Source organism: Hylaeus volcanicus, chromosome 4 (genome assembly GCF_026283585.1).
Source record: "Hylaeus volcanicus isolate JK05 chromosome 4, UHH_iyHylVolc1.0_haploid, whole genome shotgun sequence".
NCBI classification, from domain to species: domain Eukaryota; kingdom Metazoa; phylum Arthropoda; class Insecta; order Hymenoptera; family Colletidae; genus Hylaeus; species Hylaeus volcanicus.
Window position 1 is genome coordinate 22794675 of NC_071979.1, and position 19532 is coordinate 22814206.

Genomic DNA, 19532 nt, shown 5'->3' on the forward strand with positions numbered 1-19532 from the left:
ATTTTTAATTCAATATTTTCAATGCATCTGAGAGTTGTGAAAATATTCATTGTCTTAAGGAGCGGCAAAACTAACTGTTAATTCAACATTCAATACAAATGGGACGGATAATGGCAACTTTCGGTAAAATGAAAATTGCATTCCCAGTTATCGGCTGTTGAGTATGCCAGGATCGACTAACCAATACATTTCAAACGGTTGGAAACAATCAGGCATTTTAAATTATACTGTACAAATTTATCGCCAAAAGAAATCACAGCCTCAAGGAAACCCACCTGAAGTGTTTGTTACTTGATTATAAATTAGCAAGGTCAAGATTATATCAGTGGATCATGATATCATAAAGTAATAACACAGCATAGTACTATTGCAGAAATGATACCGATAATATTGATGTAATTGATATAACTGATAACTAATATACACAAATAGAAAAAGAAGCTGCAATACGCACATACATATCTGTACATTAAAAAATTTTTCAAAAATCTAATGACATGAATTAGTTGAATGTAGAAATTAAATTTCCTGATAAACCACTCCTGAGGTATAAATAAAAACAAAAGTTACCAGTCTTTGGTAATTATTTTTTATTCTCCAAGAGTTACTAAATTTTTAAATAGTTACCTAAATTCAAAATTAAATAGTTACCTAAATTTTTTATTTAGAATTGATCTTTCGGTTCTCTTTCTAGTCGTCCTGTATCCCCATTAATCCGACGATTCATGGCAATCAAATCGGAGAGTTGGCGGCGATACCACCTCTGTAGCAGTAACTGGTTTGTGATCTCGTGAGCATGCGCGTCGACGTTCCGTTGGTCGCTTGAAAAGGAGCCGGCACGCCAGACATCCCAGCATTTGAAAAGTAACACGAGATTCAACGCACCCAGCCAGTTCTGTTTATTTCGTCGTTTCGCGGCCTTGAAGTGTACGTATACTTGAGATTTACACTGGGTCTTCGCCATATAATCCCATCGCAAATCATTCTGTTCGTGAGTTTCAAGTTTCGACCATGTCTGTGCCGCGTTTTCGAGTTTCTTCCCAGTTATGCTCTCGATTCGCGATCGAAATCAACGATCCATGGTTTTTGTGTCCCATTATTAACGACTGTTCGAACCGGAAAAGAACGAGAACGTGATCGACAATTCGTCAATAATAAACAGAGGCGTTGAAATCTGATTTTAAAATGTTATTCGGCCACTCTGTTATCGAGCTACTACACAGTGGCGTTAATTCGGAATCTGGTAATATTTTGGAGGGTCGATAGCGAAGAATACAGTGAACCAATGGTTTATGAACGTGGTGCAAAATTGTTGCAGGACAGAGATGGACAACATTCTCATTTATTCTATTGAGAAAATGTTTACAGAAATTTTGAATCGTTCGACATAAAACAATTTTACTGAACAATTCGGGTTATTGGTATTATCTCAATGCGTGTCTTTTATTCGTTATTCAAGATTTTATGTGTATAAAATAAGTAGTTTGGCCATCTCTGTTGTTGATATGCTAAAATATACTCTACGAGTGAAAGTGAAGAAAATATAATTCAATGTAAAAGAAAAAATAGAGTAACCTGATGAAATCTGACCGTATCAATTCACCACACCTCGAAGTAAATTGATACTTCCCTGGAATGTTGATATACGACTTCGAGTACAGCTTTAAAGGATCGTTTATGATTTGAGGTTTTGAGGTTTCGCGTCGCACTTACTTTGTTAATCCTCGGCAACATAGCAACAGAGTCGTTTATTGTCGTGCATTTTCGTGCTTAATTTGTCGCGTAGCGAAGATTCATTACTCAACATTTCCCCGTAGCAGCAATAAATTACCAAGGAACCGAGACTCGCCAAAATTCCAATTCTATTACTTTTCGTAACTCCGCTATTAGTAGAACATCCCCTTAAGTTTAAGTTGCAGTTAAGGGACGAATCAGCATCCTCGTCAAATTATATACGCCCACCCGAGACCGATAAATATCGAACCGAACACAGGCTTCGACGGCAGAATTATTCTAAGCATTATGTAAGGATAACAAACATTTTAGACGACAGTTTTATTTTCAGACAGTTTGTACATCTGTACGATTCTTCGAGTCACTCCGACGTTTCGTAAATGAACGTAGACAATTTATACAGTCGACTCGATTAATTTACAACTTTCCGAACGAAGTTAAGTAGGCGTGCGATTTTTCTATCATCCATGATAAAAACGCATGCGCGACATAATTGGCTCGATCTCGACGCCAGGTCACGCTACTCTCGCGTAAACGCGAGCATGTCCTGACTCCAACCGTGTCGCGCATACCTGCGTAAGTGTCGAGAATTGTTTGTTAACTTGTTGCTAGGAGGCTTGAATCATAACGATACAGAGCGGTCAGGGACGACGGATGAACGATAGTTCTGCTTAGTAGTCGCGCGTTGGCGTTGGAATGTTTAATTAAGAGCAGAAGAAAAGCTGAAGGCTCGACGACTGCAGAATTTTGAAATTGTTTTTTTCGATACCTGAGCTGCGAATTATTACGAAATTCTGGGGTAACATTTCCCGCGTTATTACAGAAATTAAAATGCCGATCGACTTTTATGGAATTCCGGGAAGCTCTCCGTGCCGCGCCGTTGCCCTCACGGCTGCAGCTCTGGGAGTTCCACTCAACTACAAAGAAGTGAATCTGATGGCCGGTGAACATATGAAACCCGAATTTTTGAAGGTGCGTAACGAAACAATTGTAATTGTTTCGCGAATTTTATCACGTCGGACAGATAATTCAGTCATTAACCCTTTGCCTTACGCAATTCTTTTATTTTATTTTCGCAGATAAATCCGGATCACACGGTTCCCACGATCGACGACAATGGCTTTCGCCTGTGGGAAAGGTAATACGACTTATTGCTAGCTACAGCTTTCGTTTCAATTTCTAAATATTTATTCTTTGTCAAATAAAAAATTGTTTTCTGCGACGTTCAAGGAACGATAAAATAAAATTATAAAGTCACAGAGACCTCAGCTAACCTGTTACGAATCAAACGTATCGTTTTTCTCTCAACATCATTACGATGAGATTAAAAATACTTCGTTGAAAAGGAGGTAAAACATGTTATACAAAAATCCTCTGCACTTTATTTATGGGACTTTTCGTATCTCTTTTAACGTCCTTCGAATAGAACCGGTACCTAACAGATTAATTAATTATCGAAATATACTGTGCATTCGCTTCTTCTGAAACATGTTACCTTGAAGCAGTATCTGATTCACAGATCTTTCTGTCACGCAGTCGAGAATGTATTGCGCTATAACCTCACGATAATGGGCGGCGTGACTAGTCGCAGAAGCGCGTACCTATATTGCACGTTTCGCTCTTTTTTTGTAGCCGAGCGATTATGACATACCTGGCGGAACAGTATGGCAAGGACGATTCCTTATACCCAAAGGACCCGAAGAAACGCGCTGTCGTTAATCGAGTATTGTATTACGACGCGTGCACGTTGTACAAAGCCTTGTCGGACTATTACGTAAGTCATGATACTATGTGTTAGTTCTTATGAGCTTTGCGCGATGTCGCATAGCGGTACTGAAAGTTGTCCGTTACGTAATACAAAACAAACAATTATTTGCTTTGGGACTCGGTATTGTTCGTACCTACTAGTCACCGTTACCATCGAGTTTGCAATTAGGTGAAAATCGGTTGAACGCTCAAGGCTTTACTAATTGCGTTACACGACGCATGACTCCTATTATTAGTCTGCGTATGGGATTACTCAACGCTAAATCGGTCGCTAAGCATACTCGTAATCAGCGTCACATATTTTGCTGACATATACACATGATTTAGTCGACGTGAAAGTATTTTGAAAAGTATTGACATAAAATGATGGATAAATCAAGGTTTCATCGTAGCTGATACCGATTAACCGTCATTTTCCTTTCCAGTACCCCATGATCTTCGCCAAAGCACCTAAAGATCAGGATAAATACGAAGCTATGGGCAAGGCTCTGTCTTCCCTCGAGGCAGCCCTCCAAGGACAGGACTATGTCGCAGGAAAGAACATGACACTCGCTGATTTGGCTCTTCTTGCTACCATCTCCACCCTTGAGGTAACGCTTTACACGATTTCAACATGTTTCGACTTCAAATGCAAACTCCTTGCACAAGACTACTATTTTACTACCAATGTAACCTTCATTCTCGATAGTTTGACATGTCGTTTACGTTGCAGGCTTTGAACTACGATTTCAGTCCGTACAAAAACGTCATGAGGTGGTACGCAAAGGCGAAATCCGAAGCGCCGAAATACGAGGAATGCAACGACAAGGGAGCGAAAGCGTTCAAAACTATGGTGGAATCAATGATGAAGAAATAAACAACTCCATTCACCATTACGTTTCATCGATATTCAAAGATTGCATTGTGATTACATTGAATTGATTCGCTGTTAAAACCGCACCGTGTAAATGATTATTTTGTACGAATAAATGAGGCGGCAGATCCTACTGTTCGTCGAGCAGAATACGACTCGCCAGTGAATTTCATTTAGACGAGTCACGATCGCTTAATACGTCGACATTAATTTTACTTAAGCGCCCGTTAACGTGGAATCAACTCTGTCGAAATTGAGAATAATTCGCGAATATCCCGTTTATAAGGGTTTCATCAAGATCGTGCGAATAACGTTCGTCTAAAGAGTGCAGATTGAGCGAAGCACGCTACGAAAAGGGACAAGGAATTTGGTATACAGCGCTTGAAGAAGCCAGAAGGTGCATTGAAGTGAAAGACGCGAGAATTAACCCTTTGCATTCGGATGTCCCTTATGAGGAGACATCGTAATTCTAAGAAATTTTGTTGGTGATTATGCAGAATACATTTATGCTAGGGCAAATGTTTTAAAAATGCATGTTTCCTTGAAGTTTTCTTATTAAATTGCACGAGAAAAATTGTTTCGGAAAAAAACAAGGCCCTGTTGGATGTAATAATTACCTGTTCGCCCTATAACGCCTTGACTGCCAGACTAAAACTCATGAATATTTCTACAAAGTTAAAATTTTAATAATTGTCGAGCACGTATATACGAGGTCGTTGCATTCGAAGCAAATGAAAATTGGATGATCTATCATTTGTCATAGTATTTAATTTTCCAGACCCTCCAAATTCACGAATTGCATTCAGATTTATTTTTGTCGACGTCTCAACTTCGGAATTAGTTTTTTTAGTTCTTTAATCAAATGTCCAGTCACCCAGTTCTGGGTGACGTTGCGATCAACGTGTTAAACGAACTTCAATTCCCCCCTCCACCCGTGTAAAAAGTCGTCGCTGGCGTTCAGGTGAAACATTGTACAAGTGATAACTAGAGGCTCCATTATGGCGTATTACGCGTTCCCCTCCTCTCGCCCCTCTTTCTCGGCGAGAGTCGACGAATCTTTCGGCGTAACTGATGGCTCTTCAGCCTTCTATGACAAATGATAACCCCTCGGTTGAAATCCAAGTGCAACGGCCTCACATGTACGTGCTCGACAATTATTAATGCGATACACAATCGCGCGAACGGAGAGTGGAGGCGAGAGACTTACCAAGAAGTTTAACTGCACCACCGAATACAGGGTGGGTTACAAAAACAGATCGTGTAAATACCATTATTGGGATCGAAGATGGGCGAAACTGAGTATGGGCGCACATGTACTGTTCTAGGTGACAATCGAGCAGTCATGGCTGACATAAAGAGACCTATGTCTGATGTTACCTTCGAGGTCATTTGATAGTCATAGATGTTACTTCTATACATTGGACAGTGGATTGATAACAACAAGTCGAATAATTGTACATTTTGTATGTTGTTACTAATTGTCTCGAAATTTCAGTACAAGGTGATTTCAAGGGATCACAGGATCACGTTTCGTTCGAGTCGCCTACAGTCAGCTACTACTTTATTAAACAAGAAATCAATGTTCTATATCTAAATATGGAAAGTACAGTTGTTTTGTTTGATAGTGTCTCGAATCGTCAATTCTAACAGAGATATCGACGTTTTCACGTTGTCACGACTCACCCTGTATAGAGCTGGCTGTCGTGAGCTTATCCATTCCGCGTGCATTTCTGTGTACATTTCTCGAACGTCAACTCTATAACTCACCGCGCACGCGAATATTATACGAGCCATCAGTGCCGAATTAACCCTTTGCACACCGATAACTTTTTATAACATGTGTGACAAGCAACACCAAGAGGCAATTTTGACTCGCCGCTTCTAAGAAGTAGAATCCTTTTTCCGCGCGTGAATTGATTTTCATGAATAGGATGAATTTAAATTAATTGGTACTGCTATAACCGAGGTAAGTATCACATACGTCGCCATAGCAGCGCCGGTGGAGTGCAAAGGGATAACATTTTGTACCCATATTGCATTTAGTTCCAATATTTGTAATACTGATTTTAAATTTGGAATCTCTACATACTAATAGTTCCAAGTAGTGGTGGGGATAACTTCGTTGATACCTGTGAGGGAAAATCTGTTGCAACGTGCGAGGGAATACTGTATATATACATTTGTCCACTCTTAATAGTATTAACCCTTAGAAGCCTGATTATCCAAATTAAATTTTAAAAAATATCAATGTACTTATCGCAGTGGCCAGATAAAGGTAAAAATAGTAAAAAAGATCACAATACGTATTTTATATTTTTATTTAAAAAATAAACCAGGTATCAATTTTGATACATACATACAGGCAAATATTAAAAGCAAAGCAATTGTACAATTCGATTTAAAAGACCGGAATCGAATTTGAAACTTTGGGCATTTAAGGGTTAGAATAAGTTAGTTTCTAATTCGTAACGACAACAAATACTTAAGCAGCGAAGCAGTAAACACACTCCGCCGTTTCGGTTGTTCGCGCAAGGATCGAGTTTAATCGAACGATGAGTGCTTTCTTTTTGCCACGAAACTAACACCTAAACAACATTCACACTCAAGGGATTAGACACCGTTTAGATCAAGGCAATTTTGCCGCGAGCTAACAGCGTCGATTTGCTGTTAAATCCTCTCGGGATTGCAAGGTACAGGATTTACCTTCGCGGTACATATGCGTTCGCGCAGACAATCTCCCGTCGAATTAATATTGAATGAGTATTCTAAACGGCAGACGGAACGGCGATGGAGGACACTCGTCATCGTGTGTTATGCAACGTGATCGTAGTGGAATCTCCGCTAGCGGACGATCGTAGAGGTACTGGTTTTATCTCAACGTTTGGAGCGAATCTAATTTCTACTTGACGAAGGTCATACGAAAGCTATTTAGTGTCATCGCACAATACTGATCTCTAAGAATTTTTGAAATCCGATCGGAAAATAATGTTTACGAATTAGGAGAGCAGCTTTCAATCTCGCGCAGTTAATTGTTTTATTAATGAATGGTTCCTCGTGTGAAAATAAATTGAAACGTATTTTACTGTTTCGCGATGTAACGCTTCGTCAGATGGCTATAAATGATTCAATTTATTGACGTGATTCTTGACACTCGCCATTTCATATTCTGTCCGCGCATGCTTTCGTGCCGGGGACAACTATAACTACTCGTATGTTGACGATAAAACCTTGGACAGCATAATGAAACAATGATTTAATTCAAATTGCAAAGAAGAATGTATCTTGAAAAGATTACATGTTTGGTAAGACTCTGTACAGGAATTTAAGTTGATAAAAAAATAGTGCTCTATAGTGATTCACGTGTACTTCACAAGTACTGCTTGATGTAAAAGCTAGTGTATTTATTATTTACAGATTACCGATTGAAAAATTTCCACCACTGCGTACAAAGGAAAAATCAAATAAATTTCGTTTACCATTGTGACTTGAAATGTGCGTTGCAATACAATCCCATGCAAGAACAGAATTTTACGTTTAATTGTAATTAATAGCTATCGAGAACTGAAAATAACGAATACAATAGTGTACGTACAGTGTTCCGTATGGAATTACACGGTTAACGAAACCAATTATTTCTCTCGCTGTCGATAAAAACCAAAATTATGATATTTCATATTGTCTATACAGATTAGTAAAAAAAAAATCCATTGAATCACATATCTATAGATATTTCATATAAAGTATAGGTATCTGATCATTTATTCGCAAGGAAAGTATATACTTCGATTTCTTCTATCGTAACTTTGATTTCACAGTACGTTTGAAAATTCATACCGCACTACTGATTCATACTGTAGAGGAACCGATAATTAAAGAAGTTGTCGAATATGTATAAGGTATATGTATAAGGTGTTGTAAAAATGGCACGCTAACAATTTCCGAACTCCACTAAAATAGGAACGTGCTCGTTAAAAAAAATATAGCAGCAGTTGTTTTGATCTCATTCGAATTGAAATTAGCGTTACCACATGTGATTCGGTGAACAGCACAATCGCCATCGAATACGATTTAATGAACCTTGTAATTATGGTGTCCGCCTGTTGTTCGCATTGCAGCCAATTTGCCTCAGCGGTAGTCGCCCTTTTGATTCGATTGCGCATTTGCTAATTATCTTGAACCTCGGCGTTACACGTGTTTTAATTACCGTGTAACGACCGGCACGTACAAGCCCTTAATCGATATTTCCTTTTCTATAAAGCGGCGAAAAGGCTCGTTCCAGCTGAATTTCCACCTTCGCTCTAAATTTAGCAATCCAAGCACACTGGCTGGTTCTTACGTCAAAGCTACTGGTCTGAAACCCAATTAAAATCAATTATACAGTTCCAGCGGATCGTCGCTGGTGTACAACGAAAATATCCAATAAAATGACATTCAATTACAATTGGTTTAGTCACGAATACATTTGCACTCGGAGAAAAATAACGCGAGTTTCGTGAATTGGTTTGGGAGTAAACAACTATTTTCATTGTAAAACCATTAAATTGTAGGAGTCTAACCGAAAAATAAGGCACGGTGATTCGAACCCACGATCCTCGGATCCACAGTCGACCGCTTTACCTACGCGACCAATCCCGTACCCTACGTTTCGTGTTCTTATTTGACTCCTTATTGTTGGGTATGGGAGGCGCGGATACTACACTCGGCTATTCTGAATTGACATTCATTCGCCCTCGAATGTCCGTTTTCTCGGGTTTCGCGTCTCAACAACAGTGCGCGCCGCGCCCTCTTTCGCGAGTGTACTCCCCTCTCTCTTTCTCTCTCGGGTTTTGCGTCTCAACAGCAGTGCGCGCCGCACCCTCTTTCGCGAGTGTACTCCCCTCTCTCTTTCTGGAACGGTGTTCTCTCTCAACGCCTCATTGTTGCCCGCTCCACCGTCCTTCGCGTGGCATTGTTGTTCATCGTGACTCATCGTCACTGGCCGGTCCTCTTCGGTGTAGTTGCCGCTGTAACCCCCCACCCCGGACGAGCCCCCATATGTAGAAGTCTAAACGAAAAATAAGGCACGGGGATTCGAAGCCACGATCCTCGGATCCACAGTCGACCCCGCTTTACCTACGCGACCAATCCCGTACCCTACGTTTTTCAAGTTTATTTTCGCGAGTTTATTTTCAAGAAATTTAACTTTTCCGTTGTGAGTAATAACACGAGAATGAAATTTGATCGACTCCGTTGGTTTCGTATCAGTTCAAAAGTCAAGTTCCGTTCATCATGGATGTTATATCGCAAATTGGATTTTTTCTTACGTAGAATTCGTAACATGAAAATCGAGTAAAGGAGAAATTAACCGCGGGGTGAGTAAATAGTCAACATCTACGCATATTTATGCACGTGTAAATTTGATTTAGTTAATATAAACGGAACAACATTTGCGTTGCAAACATATGCTCGTGGGAGTGGTTAGTGGCGCGATGAACATTGCACTCATGCTTCTCGTCTAAACTGCTTTCAATCTGCTAAACACATGTTGCAGCTCGTTGCGATTCCGCATCTACAGTTTCACGCTGGCGTTACAATTATGTGCAATTAAAAAGTAAACCAACACTTATTCTTGAAACAATTCCAAAAAATGAATAACCGAAAACTGTTAATTAAAATAATTTCCTTTATGTAGTCATTGTGTTCTGTTAAACAAATTTTACGAAAGAAGAAACTAATTTTGGAATTAAGAAGGATGGAAAATAGTTCGTCCACAATATATACCTTTCTAAATTATAAATCCACCGAGAAATATTTCTATACATAAAATAAAATGAAAAAATAGATATACACGTGTCAACCGGAAATAAAAATGACAATAGCCGTGTGATATTTTCCGAGTCATCATGAGGCGAAAACAGGAAGGGAAAGCTGTTGACGCAGCAACTGGGGGCGTCTAACCCTCGGTTTGAGTCTACAGGTATATCAAATAAACGAATATATGCACACGCTGTAAGGCTCCTGGTTGCCTTCAGTCCACCTCTGTAAACGGAAGAGTGCGCGCACTTTACCTGTTTTCCGTCTGCGAAGAGATTGCGTCTTGCCTGTAACGTCAAGCCTCGAATATTATTAGCGACTACTTTAATACCAGCTGCTGTAAGAACGCCATCGCGAAGGTAACAATTACACCTCGGCATGCGTGATCGCGTTAAGTAGGGTGATTAGAAGGTGCAACGAGGTTCGCCACTCGCCTCGAGGTTCTTGCAACTTCTAAATTAGGCATAAATCCTGTTCACGAGCAACGAAGAACGTCTGTTCTCGGCGTATCAATCATCGAACATATGCAAATTTTTCGTTCGCTGCGTTTTTCCACGTTTACGGAATGAACGCTTTTGATGTTTCACCCGATGTGTATACCATGGACGTTTTATTCTCGTGTATCGATTGCTTGTTAAATGGCGGATATTCGTAGGTACACGTGTATAGCAGTCCGATGATGTGTATCTAGCTTCGACGCACGGAAAAAAACTGTTCTGTCGATTAAACTCGATCGAAAACGAAATTCAGGATGTACGTCTCGATCGGGGTTGGATGAAACTCATACTTTCTCTCTGTTTCGCGTATTTGCTCTCGTACGCGGTGCCTCGATCAGCGTCGATCGATATCCGACGCGACAAAAATAATTCACGTTGTTCGAACATTCTCTGGCCAAGGGCAGAACGAACCCTATTTCCTATCGAAGGCATTTATTTATTTGCCGATACGATCCCCGTGGATTTTAAGACACGTATTAGTTATGCCATCGAGAAAATATTTAACAACACGATTTCTTCTTTCGTCGAAAATTTTTAGCAAAATTCACTAATCGCAGTCTACTGATCATAAATATTATAATTGCTAATGTCACTTCTACTTCATAAATGTTTGCAGTTTTAATTAATCGCTCGCATCATGTCAGTGGATTTGTATTACACCCCAATGAGTGCGCCTTGCAGAGCAATCCTCCTAACTGCTGAGGCAATCGGTCTTCCTTTGAATTTAAAAGAGATCGACTTGATGGCTGGAGAGCATTTGGCACCAGAATTTGTACAGGTCGGTGTAACCAGTCGCTGCTCTCCAAACATGATTTCCATTGAAATTTATTCACGTACAAATAAACATATCGTTAGGTAGACTGGAAAGTGATGTCGTTTCTTTTATACTAAATTCAAACAATTTAATAAATTTTTATTTTTAAAATTACAAAAACGGCATTACTTTCCAGTCCATCTAATATTTACTCACAATTCAAGCCTCGCAAACAGCAGGTGAAACAATTTGTTGCAGATGAATCCGCAGCATACGGTTCCATTTTTAGTAGACGATGATTACAAAATATCGGAGAGGTATGTAACTAATTACCTTCTCGCTAATTAATTACTGACAACGTACAAAAAAAAAGAAAAAAAAAAGGAACGTTACGTATCATGGTACTGTCGCGTTCTCGTTACAGCCGAGCAATTATGGCGTACTTGGCCGATCAGTATGGCAAAAACCCGAGATTATATCCACAAACGCCGAGTGAACGGGCGTTGGTCAATCAACGATTGTACTTCGATATTGGCACCATGTACAAAGCCGTGAAGGAGTATTATGCAAGTATTCGAACGCGAGAAGTTCGCTCTTTACTTTCCGAGAGATTCAACTCTGATATTAGATTTTAAACTTAGACCTTGCATCTCTATAGTTGAACTTGTACATCATTCTGTTTTCGACGAAGAGTACGCAGAGGTCTTTAATCGCTGAAATTAAAGTAGTTCGCTAATTAGTTGCTCGCTGTTACGTAACATAATTAAAAGATCCTGGCCACCTGAGAAGTTTCACGAATAAACCTGCTGCAGTATCCAGTCGTGTTCGGGAAAACGACGGATTTCGACCCGGAAAAGTACAAGATGTTACAAGCGGCGTACGAGATTCTGAACACTTTTTTGGAAGGCCAGGATTACGTCACGGGACGCAATTTGACAATCGCGGATCTTTCTTTGGTTGCCACGGTATCCACGACAGAGGTAAAACGGACGTCCGATGAAACTAGAAAAAATTTGTCGAGATTTAACGTGTCCTTTAATCGCAGATGATGGATTTCGAAATTGATAACTATCCAAACGTCGCCAAGTGGCTGGAGAAAACAAAATCCTCAGCGCCTGGATATCGCAAGGCTAACGGCGAGGGAGTGCAAATATGGAAGACATTGCTGGAGAATTTAAAACAGGAGTGACACGAATAAATGTATCGATAAGCACCCAGAGATTTGTTTGTTTAAAATAAATGAATTACGGAAAATTGTTTAACTAAGGTAAGATCTTTTGTTTGACTATTCAAACCAACTCTGAGCAGAATGTTTCTATTAAAGTGATTCTATTTCATTTGCATGATTTTAAATTACAGAACACGTTGCAAGGTTATATAGATAGTTTATCCTACAAATGAAATACAAAAGAGATCTAGTATCCAGTGGAAGAATGTGCGATAGAAGTCGTTGACCCGTGAGAAGGCTGCACTCGTGTTAAATGTACAAAAAAATGTATACACTTACACAAAATGAAATTTTAATATTGTTATCATAATGATTACTACTAAATAACTTCTATATATGTGTTCGATCGGTTCGTGTGTTTTTGAAATATTGTTTATGAAAGATATACGGTGTACTTTAAAAAGTCTAATACATATGTTTTTCTCTGTACTACACATTGTCAACGATAACTAACAGATACGTCACGAATAAATTGTTATAAAATAAATGAATACTCTCTACTGAATTTACGAATAGATACTAAGAATTCAAGTTCCATCACACTTACGCCTTTATGATGTTCCAAGCTCCATCTGTTATCCCATTGAATTACAAGTATGAATCTACTGTTACAGTATCTCCGGAGATTGATAGATTCCATTGACCAACAAGCGGTGTATAAGTTTTCTACGGTTACTGCCTTTACCGACTTCGGTGGTACGGTTGAACATGATCCTCAGAGTGAAACTACCCCTAAACGCAGGGTTGTACTTGAACCTATTGATTTCTCAGGAGATCGGTACTTCAGTTACCAAAACTCAAATTCCCATTGAACGCTCTGTTACCCTATTTCTTATCAATGGTGGAGTACTTCTTAAAGCAATAAGTTCAAATTTCTTATGTGTGAATGTATTCCAGTTCAGATTGACAAAATTGGATGACACCGAAATTGATAGGGGGCTGTAGGCTCTAGAGCTGCATGAGACATGTCATGCACTCTTCCACATAAAGGAGAGAGTTTATCAGGTACTTGAACTGAAATGGATACTAAGGAAACACAGGAATTTTTTTTCAAATCTTCTTCGACAATCACCTTAATTTCTAATTTAACTATAACATTTATCCAAATCCTTTACGTACATGAAGGAATCCTGAAGAAATCCTATACCACATGATGGCAGAGGAAATATGTTGCATTACCTAATAGAATAGGAAAAAATCTGGTGTTAAAGTTTTTCTAGTTTTACTTTTTATACTATAATTTAAAAGACATATGAATGCAACTGTACTCGCGCGTACAGAGTATTCAAAAATTATTCAGTCAATACACTAATATCGACTGCTGGTTATGCCACTGGTTATCACGGTACAGTTCAGGTACGTGATAACAAAGTACATTTACCATATGTCGATTAATTCGTTGTTTCTTACTCTACTCACTCTTGTTACACGCGATAGTGAAATTTTATTTATTCTTCCCAGGCATTTGAAAGATGATGCAATGCCTTGCAATTAAATTAATCACTTTACGTTTGCAAAGTATAGCATGATTTATTCTTAATTGGGAAATACATTGTAGAATGTTTACAAATTATTCATATGTAATGTACATTATACATGCATGTGTTTGATGACTAACAAGGGAAGTCCGGCAATTGTGATACGCCGTAAAATTTGAATTTTTGTTAAAATAAATTTCACGGAGACTTGGGTCTTGTCAAGAATCTATTAATAAAAAAGAAACTTAAATACTTCCTTGATTGTCCAGTATCTAGAAGGAATTATTCGGATAGCAATTTACAAACACATTAATAGTTAGAATAACATTCAATTAATAATACCTGGTATACTCACATATAAAAATTATCTTCTACGCCTACTAAGGAATGAATATAACTATTCTGGAACTGCAACACTGTTTCCTTCTCCACTGTTTTCGTACAGATATATTAGAAATTCAAAGCATATAATATCCAGAATAGAACGTCATGTTTTACGTATTAGCCAACATAATTTTAGCAATTTCATGGTGTTTCTGTAGAAGTTCCTCTTAATAGCGTGAAGTATGAAAGCGCTGTACTTAGAACCTGCAAAAACAAACTGTATTCGTTAAATAAAACCAATTTTTGATAGAAGAACGTGACAACTACGCTATGCTCTGATCACATCTCAATTTCTTAGATATTCGATGCTAGTTTTTAAACCATTGCTGCAATGTTATCTGCCGTTTCAAGTAAAAAAAAAACAGCTATTGCTGATTACCCTAGTGTATGTTTCCAGGGATACAGTGAAAAATCCGTAACCGGTTAGGCAGCAAGGCACTTTAGATCTAAGCATCATAAGTTTCAGATCTCTTCTCAGAGTTCGCCCATCTTCGTTCATTAGAAAACGAGGCCATGGAGCTGAATATATGGCCATGGCAACATTAGTACTGTCTTGCATTATGCAATCGCAACTGTATGTAAACATGAACAGCTGGGCTATGCTGGCGAACATGTGGAACACAAAAATAAGGCGTCTTGTGGGGTGTGCGTCTGCCTATAGGATACAACGCATTGTAAGTGAAAGTAATGTGTATAATAATAGGAGGATTCGTTAGAGAATATTTAGAATGGTATTTTGCATCTTGAAAACCAGAAATGATATTCCACATATTTACGGTGGAAAATTTATTACGCATCGACTATTAACATACAGTGTCATCGACTAAATATAATGAGCATTAACAACAACCAATCAGTCTTCAACATTGCTAAGAAACGGTGTTACATAGCGAATCACTGTTAGCATATAAAAAATATTCTACGTAGTTTGAGTATGTAACATAATGGAATGCAGCCTGAGAATCAGGAATATAACGAATCTACTTTTAGTTTCACATGGTATACATCAAGTGTCACACATATATATGTACTAACCACAAGTACCATGTACCCATCGAGGCAGATTAACAAGCTAAACAGGAACACTTGCCCCAGCGAATAGAAACTAAATACTTCTTCCAACTTGTCGCAGTACGCGATCAACGCCTGATGTTGTTGGACGCAGGTTTTAAAGGCGTCGTAATATTTATCTTTGCAATTTCCACTATGTTTCGACGCCTTAATCGCGCCCTTCATATTTTCTAGTCTGTATTGCAGTATACGGAACTGACCAGCCACGTGCAGATTCATGATGCATAGGTAATTATCAAAACTAAAGTACAGAACTCCGACTTGGTACACGGACAAAACCTGGGGCGATAGAAAGATCAGGATTCGATTATATTTACAATTATTGAGCCACGTAAATTAGGCACGATCCATGCCCTACTCGAATACATAGAACAGATCATTTTACTAGGATATCGTTAGGTAGAATTTAGCTTCTATCAAGAAACTCTTGAAAAATACGTAAAGAATTCCTGTACCTGTAACAGAAATACTATCTCGAAGTACGGTGTCACCGACAGTGGATCAGCTCTCATATTCAATGGAAATACCCTGTCTGATGTGTTTTTTCCAATATTGACTAAAATAAGAATGCAATTTATTTACTTCCTATTCGTTGGATCGGTTACCTCGATTATTGCAGGATTCTCCAGACCATTTTCTCGCAATAATCGAGGTTCTACTGTAGAGATGTATACAGGTCTCACCTACGATAGGATTCAGAACGTAACTTATCAGTGTCCCGTGACAAGAACAAGTAAAGGTACAAATGAAGAACGCACAGGTGCGTTTGCACGTGTCCAAGACCATTCCCTCGTAGATGTCGTATTCCGAGTGTAAAAATTTCCTCTCCAAGTACCGTACTAAATTCAGAAAATCTTTTCTGTGCGCAAGCAAGACAAGTAACTTGAATAAAGACATAATCACGGTTAAAATGTTGGTCGCGTTATATAGGCAGTCCTACAAACATAAAAATGGATTCAGGCGATTCGTTTATTATTACGTTCTCGACATTTTTTTGTAATATCCCAGACACAACCCGTGACGAACATCCATGGACTAAATTGATGTTTCGCATACTCACGCTCAAATCATCCATGGTGTAGTAGAACTCTATCGCCACAACGCCAGCAACGAAAAGTAACCCGCTGACACTGTAAATCAACGTGATACATCTGTATAACCGCTCCACGCGGTTACCTGCCATCCAGAGACCTGAGATCTTCATGAAAGTAGACGCTACAATTGTAGAAATATCGTCACTGTACCCCCAGATCATTTTGGAGTCACAACGAACGAGATGTCTTGTTACTCGTAACTTGTCAACAATAATCAAATGAAACTCATACGACTTAGGTGTACTGTCATCCTTTCGTTCACATTTGTTCTTATTGCTTCGTATACTAATGCAATAGATATCCTTCGTTCGAGGGGCAATACATAGAATTCATCTATTATGGATGATTCTGATAATAGCACCACGAAACCCCTTGTGAACTTCACTCCCGACTAACAGATGTGTTGCATCGAAAATTTATGTACGGTAATTGGTCTTCGAACAATACGTCAATCTATTATTCTCGAGGATACGAGTAAGACTAAAAACTCAAAGGACCAATCGTAGTCAAAAGCCTTTATTAATGTAGCTGTTTCTTTCGGCTGGGAACAGGACAATCTTTGCACGTTGAGGTATCGCCGGGAGAAACAAATATTTCGTGTTTGAATCAACTCAAACGTATCATCGAATGTAGTAAAAATGAATTTGGTGTTTGAAAGTTTCTCGACGCGATCACTTACACGCTGTAGTTTTATACGCGTAAAGTACCACGATGGAGACACTTCTACCGTGCACCGAACCGGAGCAGAAGTTCACATTTGAAATTCCTACACAGATCATACGCATGAATTGTAGAAGTGTACTCGAAGAAATCGATATCATCTGGCCTTACTTTGAATAGTAACTTCGTACTGAATAGTAACTAGGTACTTTGATCTTGCAACATCGTTCGTAGACTTTATACTTGTTCTTTGAGCTACTTATTCGCTGTTGCTCAGAACGGAAGTATTCTTCTGTGAATGCTACCGAAATTGCTACTCTCGAACGTTCCGTCTTGGATCTCTCTTTACCAGCGAAACAAAAATTATTACGCACTTACGCCAAAATCACCCCAAGAGAAATACAAATCCCTTATCTGAATCCACACAGCGAAAAGTATCGCGAACACGGTATAAAATAACGCGAAGGTTCTCAAACGTTGCTCAAAGCGATTGTTTGCCGACCATATACCGACGCATTTCATGAAGAAGGACGATAAAGCGATGGCAAAATCTTTGCTGTACGCCAAGCTCGTGTCGAGTTTCGAGCATCTGGTCTCCTCGATTCTGAATTAGCATGTGGAAGCTCCGCACCCCATTGAAAATGTTTGAAAATAATCAATAAAATCTGGTCTTTGATCTAAGATCATCCACTATTCATCATCACTCGCGCAGCTTATATTTTTCACGACTATCGATCGTGCTTCGTGATTACAAGGGAAAAGTATTACAATGTGGCTGCTTCGATGCTGCTCTTCAGCGTGGAAGTAATGCTAAGTATCGATAAGATATGCATGATACAGAGAACAGTGCCCTTCTGTGAGTTTCGATAACGACAGTTGGATACTTCATCGCAACAGAAGAAGTTACTATTCAAGAGTTTCTTTTATTCCCATGGTAGCAGATTTGACAGGTTCTCCGCAAGTGAACAATAGTGGAACCTAATCGCGGCCAGTTATGGAGGGAATACTGTATATATAGAGGATTGTTTCCCAGACGAAAAAGTAAGAATCCATTTTTTACAGCTACAAAGAATAAAACAAGAACGAATTAAACAATACTATGTCAAGTAAAGAATTGAAAGTGCATGCAATCAATTCAGTACATTTTTTTTATTTACTCTCCTTCTATTCACCATTTGGTGTTCTTGTACTTATTATGTACACGGAATTAAAAAATCGCATTTTAACAGTAACAATTTTTATTTGGAAGCTTGCTACTCTAGCTGATATATCACCTACCGAAAAGCAAATACATTTTTTAACACCGAACATGTTTTTCTTTGCATATCGTTTTACTCATCTATTGTAACAAGTATAAGTAATTGACATTATTTTAATCTAAAACCAAGGAATGCACGCATTGAACAACACGTTTCAGACACGCTCAGGTCGTTGCCGATGTTCGTTGCTTCAGTAGTGTAAAGTATGACACTGCGGTACTCATTATCTGCGAGAAATAAAATAGACAATTTAAGCAACGCAGTAATTAAACAAAATATACGTAACATTCTCAAAATAAGTGTATGCCTTTACTGGTACTATTTTGAGTAAACACAACACTGGCCACATTTATGGAATTATCGAAGGAAAATAGAAGAATATTATTCGTATTGGTATTTTCATACTTAATACACCAATAATCAATTGCAATTGCATCGTATCGTCACCAGTGAACTATTTACTAAGATCTTTCACACTCCAGCTTGCTCATTGTTATTGTAAACATAAGGCACTCAAACTAATAAAAATGTATGAAGCAGCAGATGTATGTCATTGTTTACCCCAGTGTAGGTTTCGAGAGACACAGCGAAGAATTTACGAGCCGTCAGGCAGCAAGGTACTTTGGACCGCAGCATCACTAGTATCAGGTCCTTTCGCAGCATCCTTCCGTCTTCATTCATAGGCAAACGAGGCCACGGAGCTGCGTACATACCTGACACAACGCTCGTACTATATTGTATTAAGCAATCACAGCTGTACGTAAACATGAACAGCTGTGCGGTACAGCCCACTATGTGAAACACGAAAGTCATACGTGCTACGGGAGGTGCATCCGACTGTAAGACATAATGCATGGCAGATGAAAGTTCAGTGCGTATGTAGTAACAGAACGGAGTTTTCAAGAAATCATTCATACATGGTGTCCCAGAATTAATGTAAGAACCGGAAATGGGGGGAGG

At 38.9% G+C, this 19532-nt stretch overlaps 3 protein-coding genes and 1 long non-coding RNA gene across 4 annotated transcripts in view; 1 reads left to right on the plus strand and 3 right to left on the minus strand.

Annotated features, from left to right (window-relative positions):
- The first annotated feature begins 1106 nt into the window (after positions 1 to 1106).
- Positions 1107 to 13055, plus strand: LOC128875216 (uncharacterized). The gene is made up of 12 exons (XM_054120604.1): positions 1107 to 1243; positions 2558 to 2706; positions 2814 to 2872; positions 3367 to 3508; positions 3927 to 4091; positions 4214 to 4354; positions 11267 to 11422; positions 11657 to 11715; positions 11823 to 11964; positions 12211 to 12378; positions 12444 to 12665; positions 12758 to 13055. Exons 1-11 carry the CDS (start codon positions 1186 to 1188, stop codon positions 12585 to 12587), a joined length of 1383 nt encoding a protein of 460 aa, XP_053976579.1. The 5' UTR covers positions 1107 to 1185; the 3' UTR covers positions 12588 to 12665; positions 12758 to 13055.
- LOC128875492 (uncharacterized) lies at positions 6655 to 9703 on the minus strand. Its single transcript, XR_008456834.1, has 2 exons — positions 8794 to 9703; positions 6655 to 8705 (listed from the first exon to the last, which is right to left on the minus strand). It is a non-coding gene; the product is annotated as an uncharacterized LOC128875492 (long non-coding RNA).
- A 1574-nt stretch (positions 13056 to 14629) lies between the features above and the next one.
- On the minus strand, positions 14630 to 16872 carry LOC128875217 (odorant receptor 13a-like). Its single transcript, XM_054120605.1, has 6 exons — positions 16620 to 16872; positions 16243 to 16495; positions 16015 to 16115; positions 15524 to 15838; positions 14868 to 15143; positions 14630 to 14692 (listed from the first exon to the last, which is right to left on the minus strand). The coding sequence occupies exons 1-6, from the start codon at positions 16812 to 16814 to the stop codon at positions 14630 to 14632; spliced, it is 1203 nt and encodes a 400-aa protein (XP_053976580.1). The 5' UTR covers positions 16815 to 16872.
- Positions 16873 to 18620: 1748 nt separating this feature from the next.
- The window catches only part of LOC128875218 (uncharacterized), a 10662-nt gene continuing 9750 nt past the window's right edge, over positions 18621 to 19532 (minus strand). The window contains exons 17-18 of the mRNA XM_054120606.1: positions 19134 to 19409; positions 18621 to 18799 (exon numbers count right to left, since the gene is read on the minus strand). Coding sequence (XP_053976581.1) covers positions 18737 to 18799; positions 19134 to 19409 — 339 coding nt within the window. The 3' untranslated portion in view covers positions 18621 to 18736. The remainder of the gene's footprint in view (positions 18800 to 19133; positions 19410 to 19532) is intronic.

Bases quoted from the DNA above. Each gene is read 5' to 3' on its own strand.
- LOC128875217 (XM_054120605.1), bottom strand. From the start codon at position 16,814: ATGATCTGGGGGTACAGTGACGATATTTCTACAATTGTAGCGTCTACT. The intron at 15,144-15,523 runs GTTAGTACATAT...TGTATCCTATAG, and splicing joins ATGGGTACATGGTACTTGTG to GCAGACGCACACCCCACAAG. The intron at 14,693-14,867 runs GTAATCAGCAAT...TTGTTTTTGCAG, and splicing joins CCCTGGAAACATACACTAGG to GTTCTAAGTACAGCGCTTTC.
- LOC128875216 (XM_054120604.1), top strand. From the start codon at position 1,186: ATGTTATTCGGCCACTCTGTTATCGAGCTACTACACAGTGGCGTTAAT. The intron at 1,244-2,557 runs GTAATATTTTGG...GCGTTATTACAG, and splicing joins TGGCGTTAATTCGGAATCTG to AAATTAAAATGCCGATCGAC. The intron at 2,707-2,813 runs GTGCGTAACGAA...TTATTTTCGCAG, and splicing joins TGAAACCCGAATTTTTGAAG to ATAAATCCGGATCACACGGT.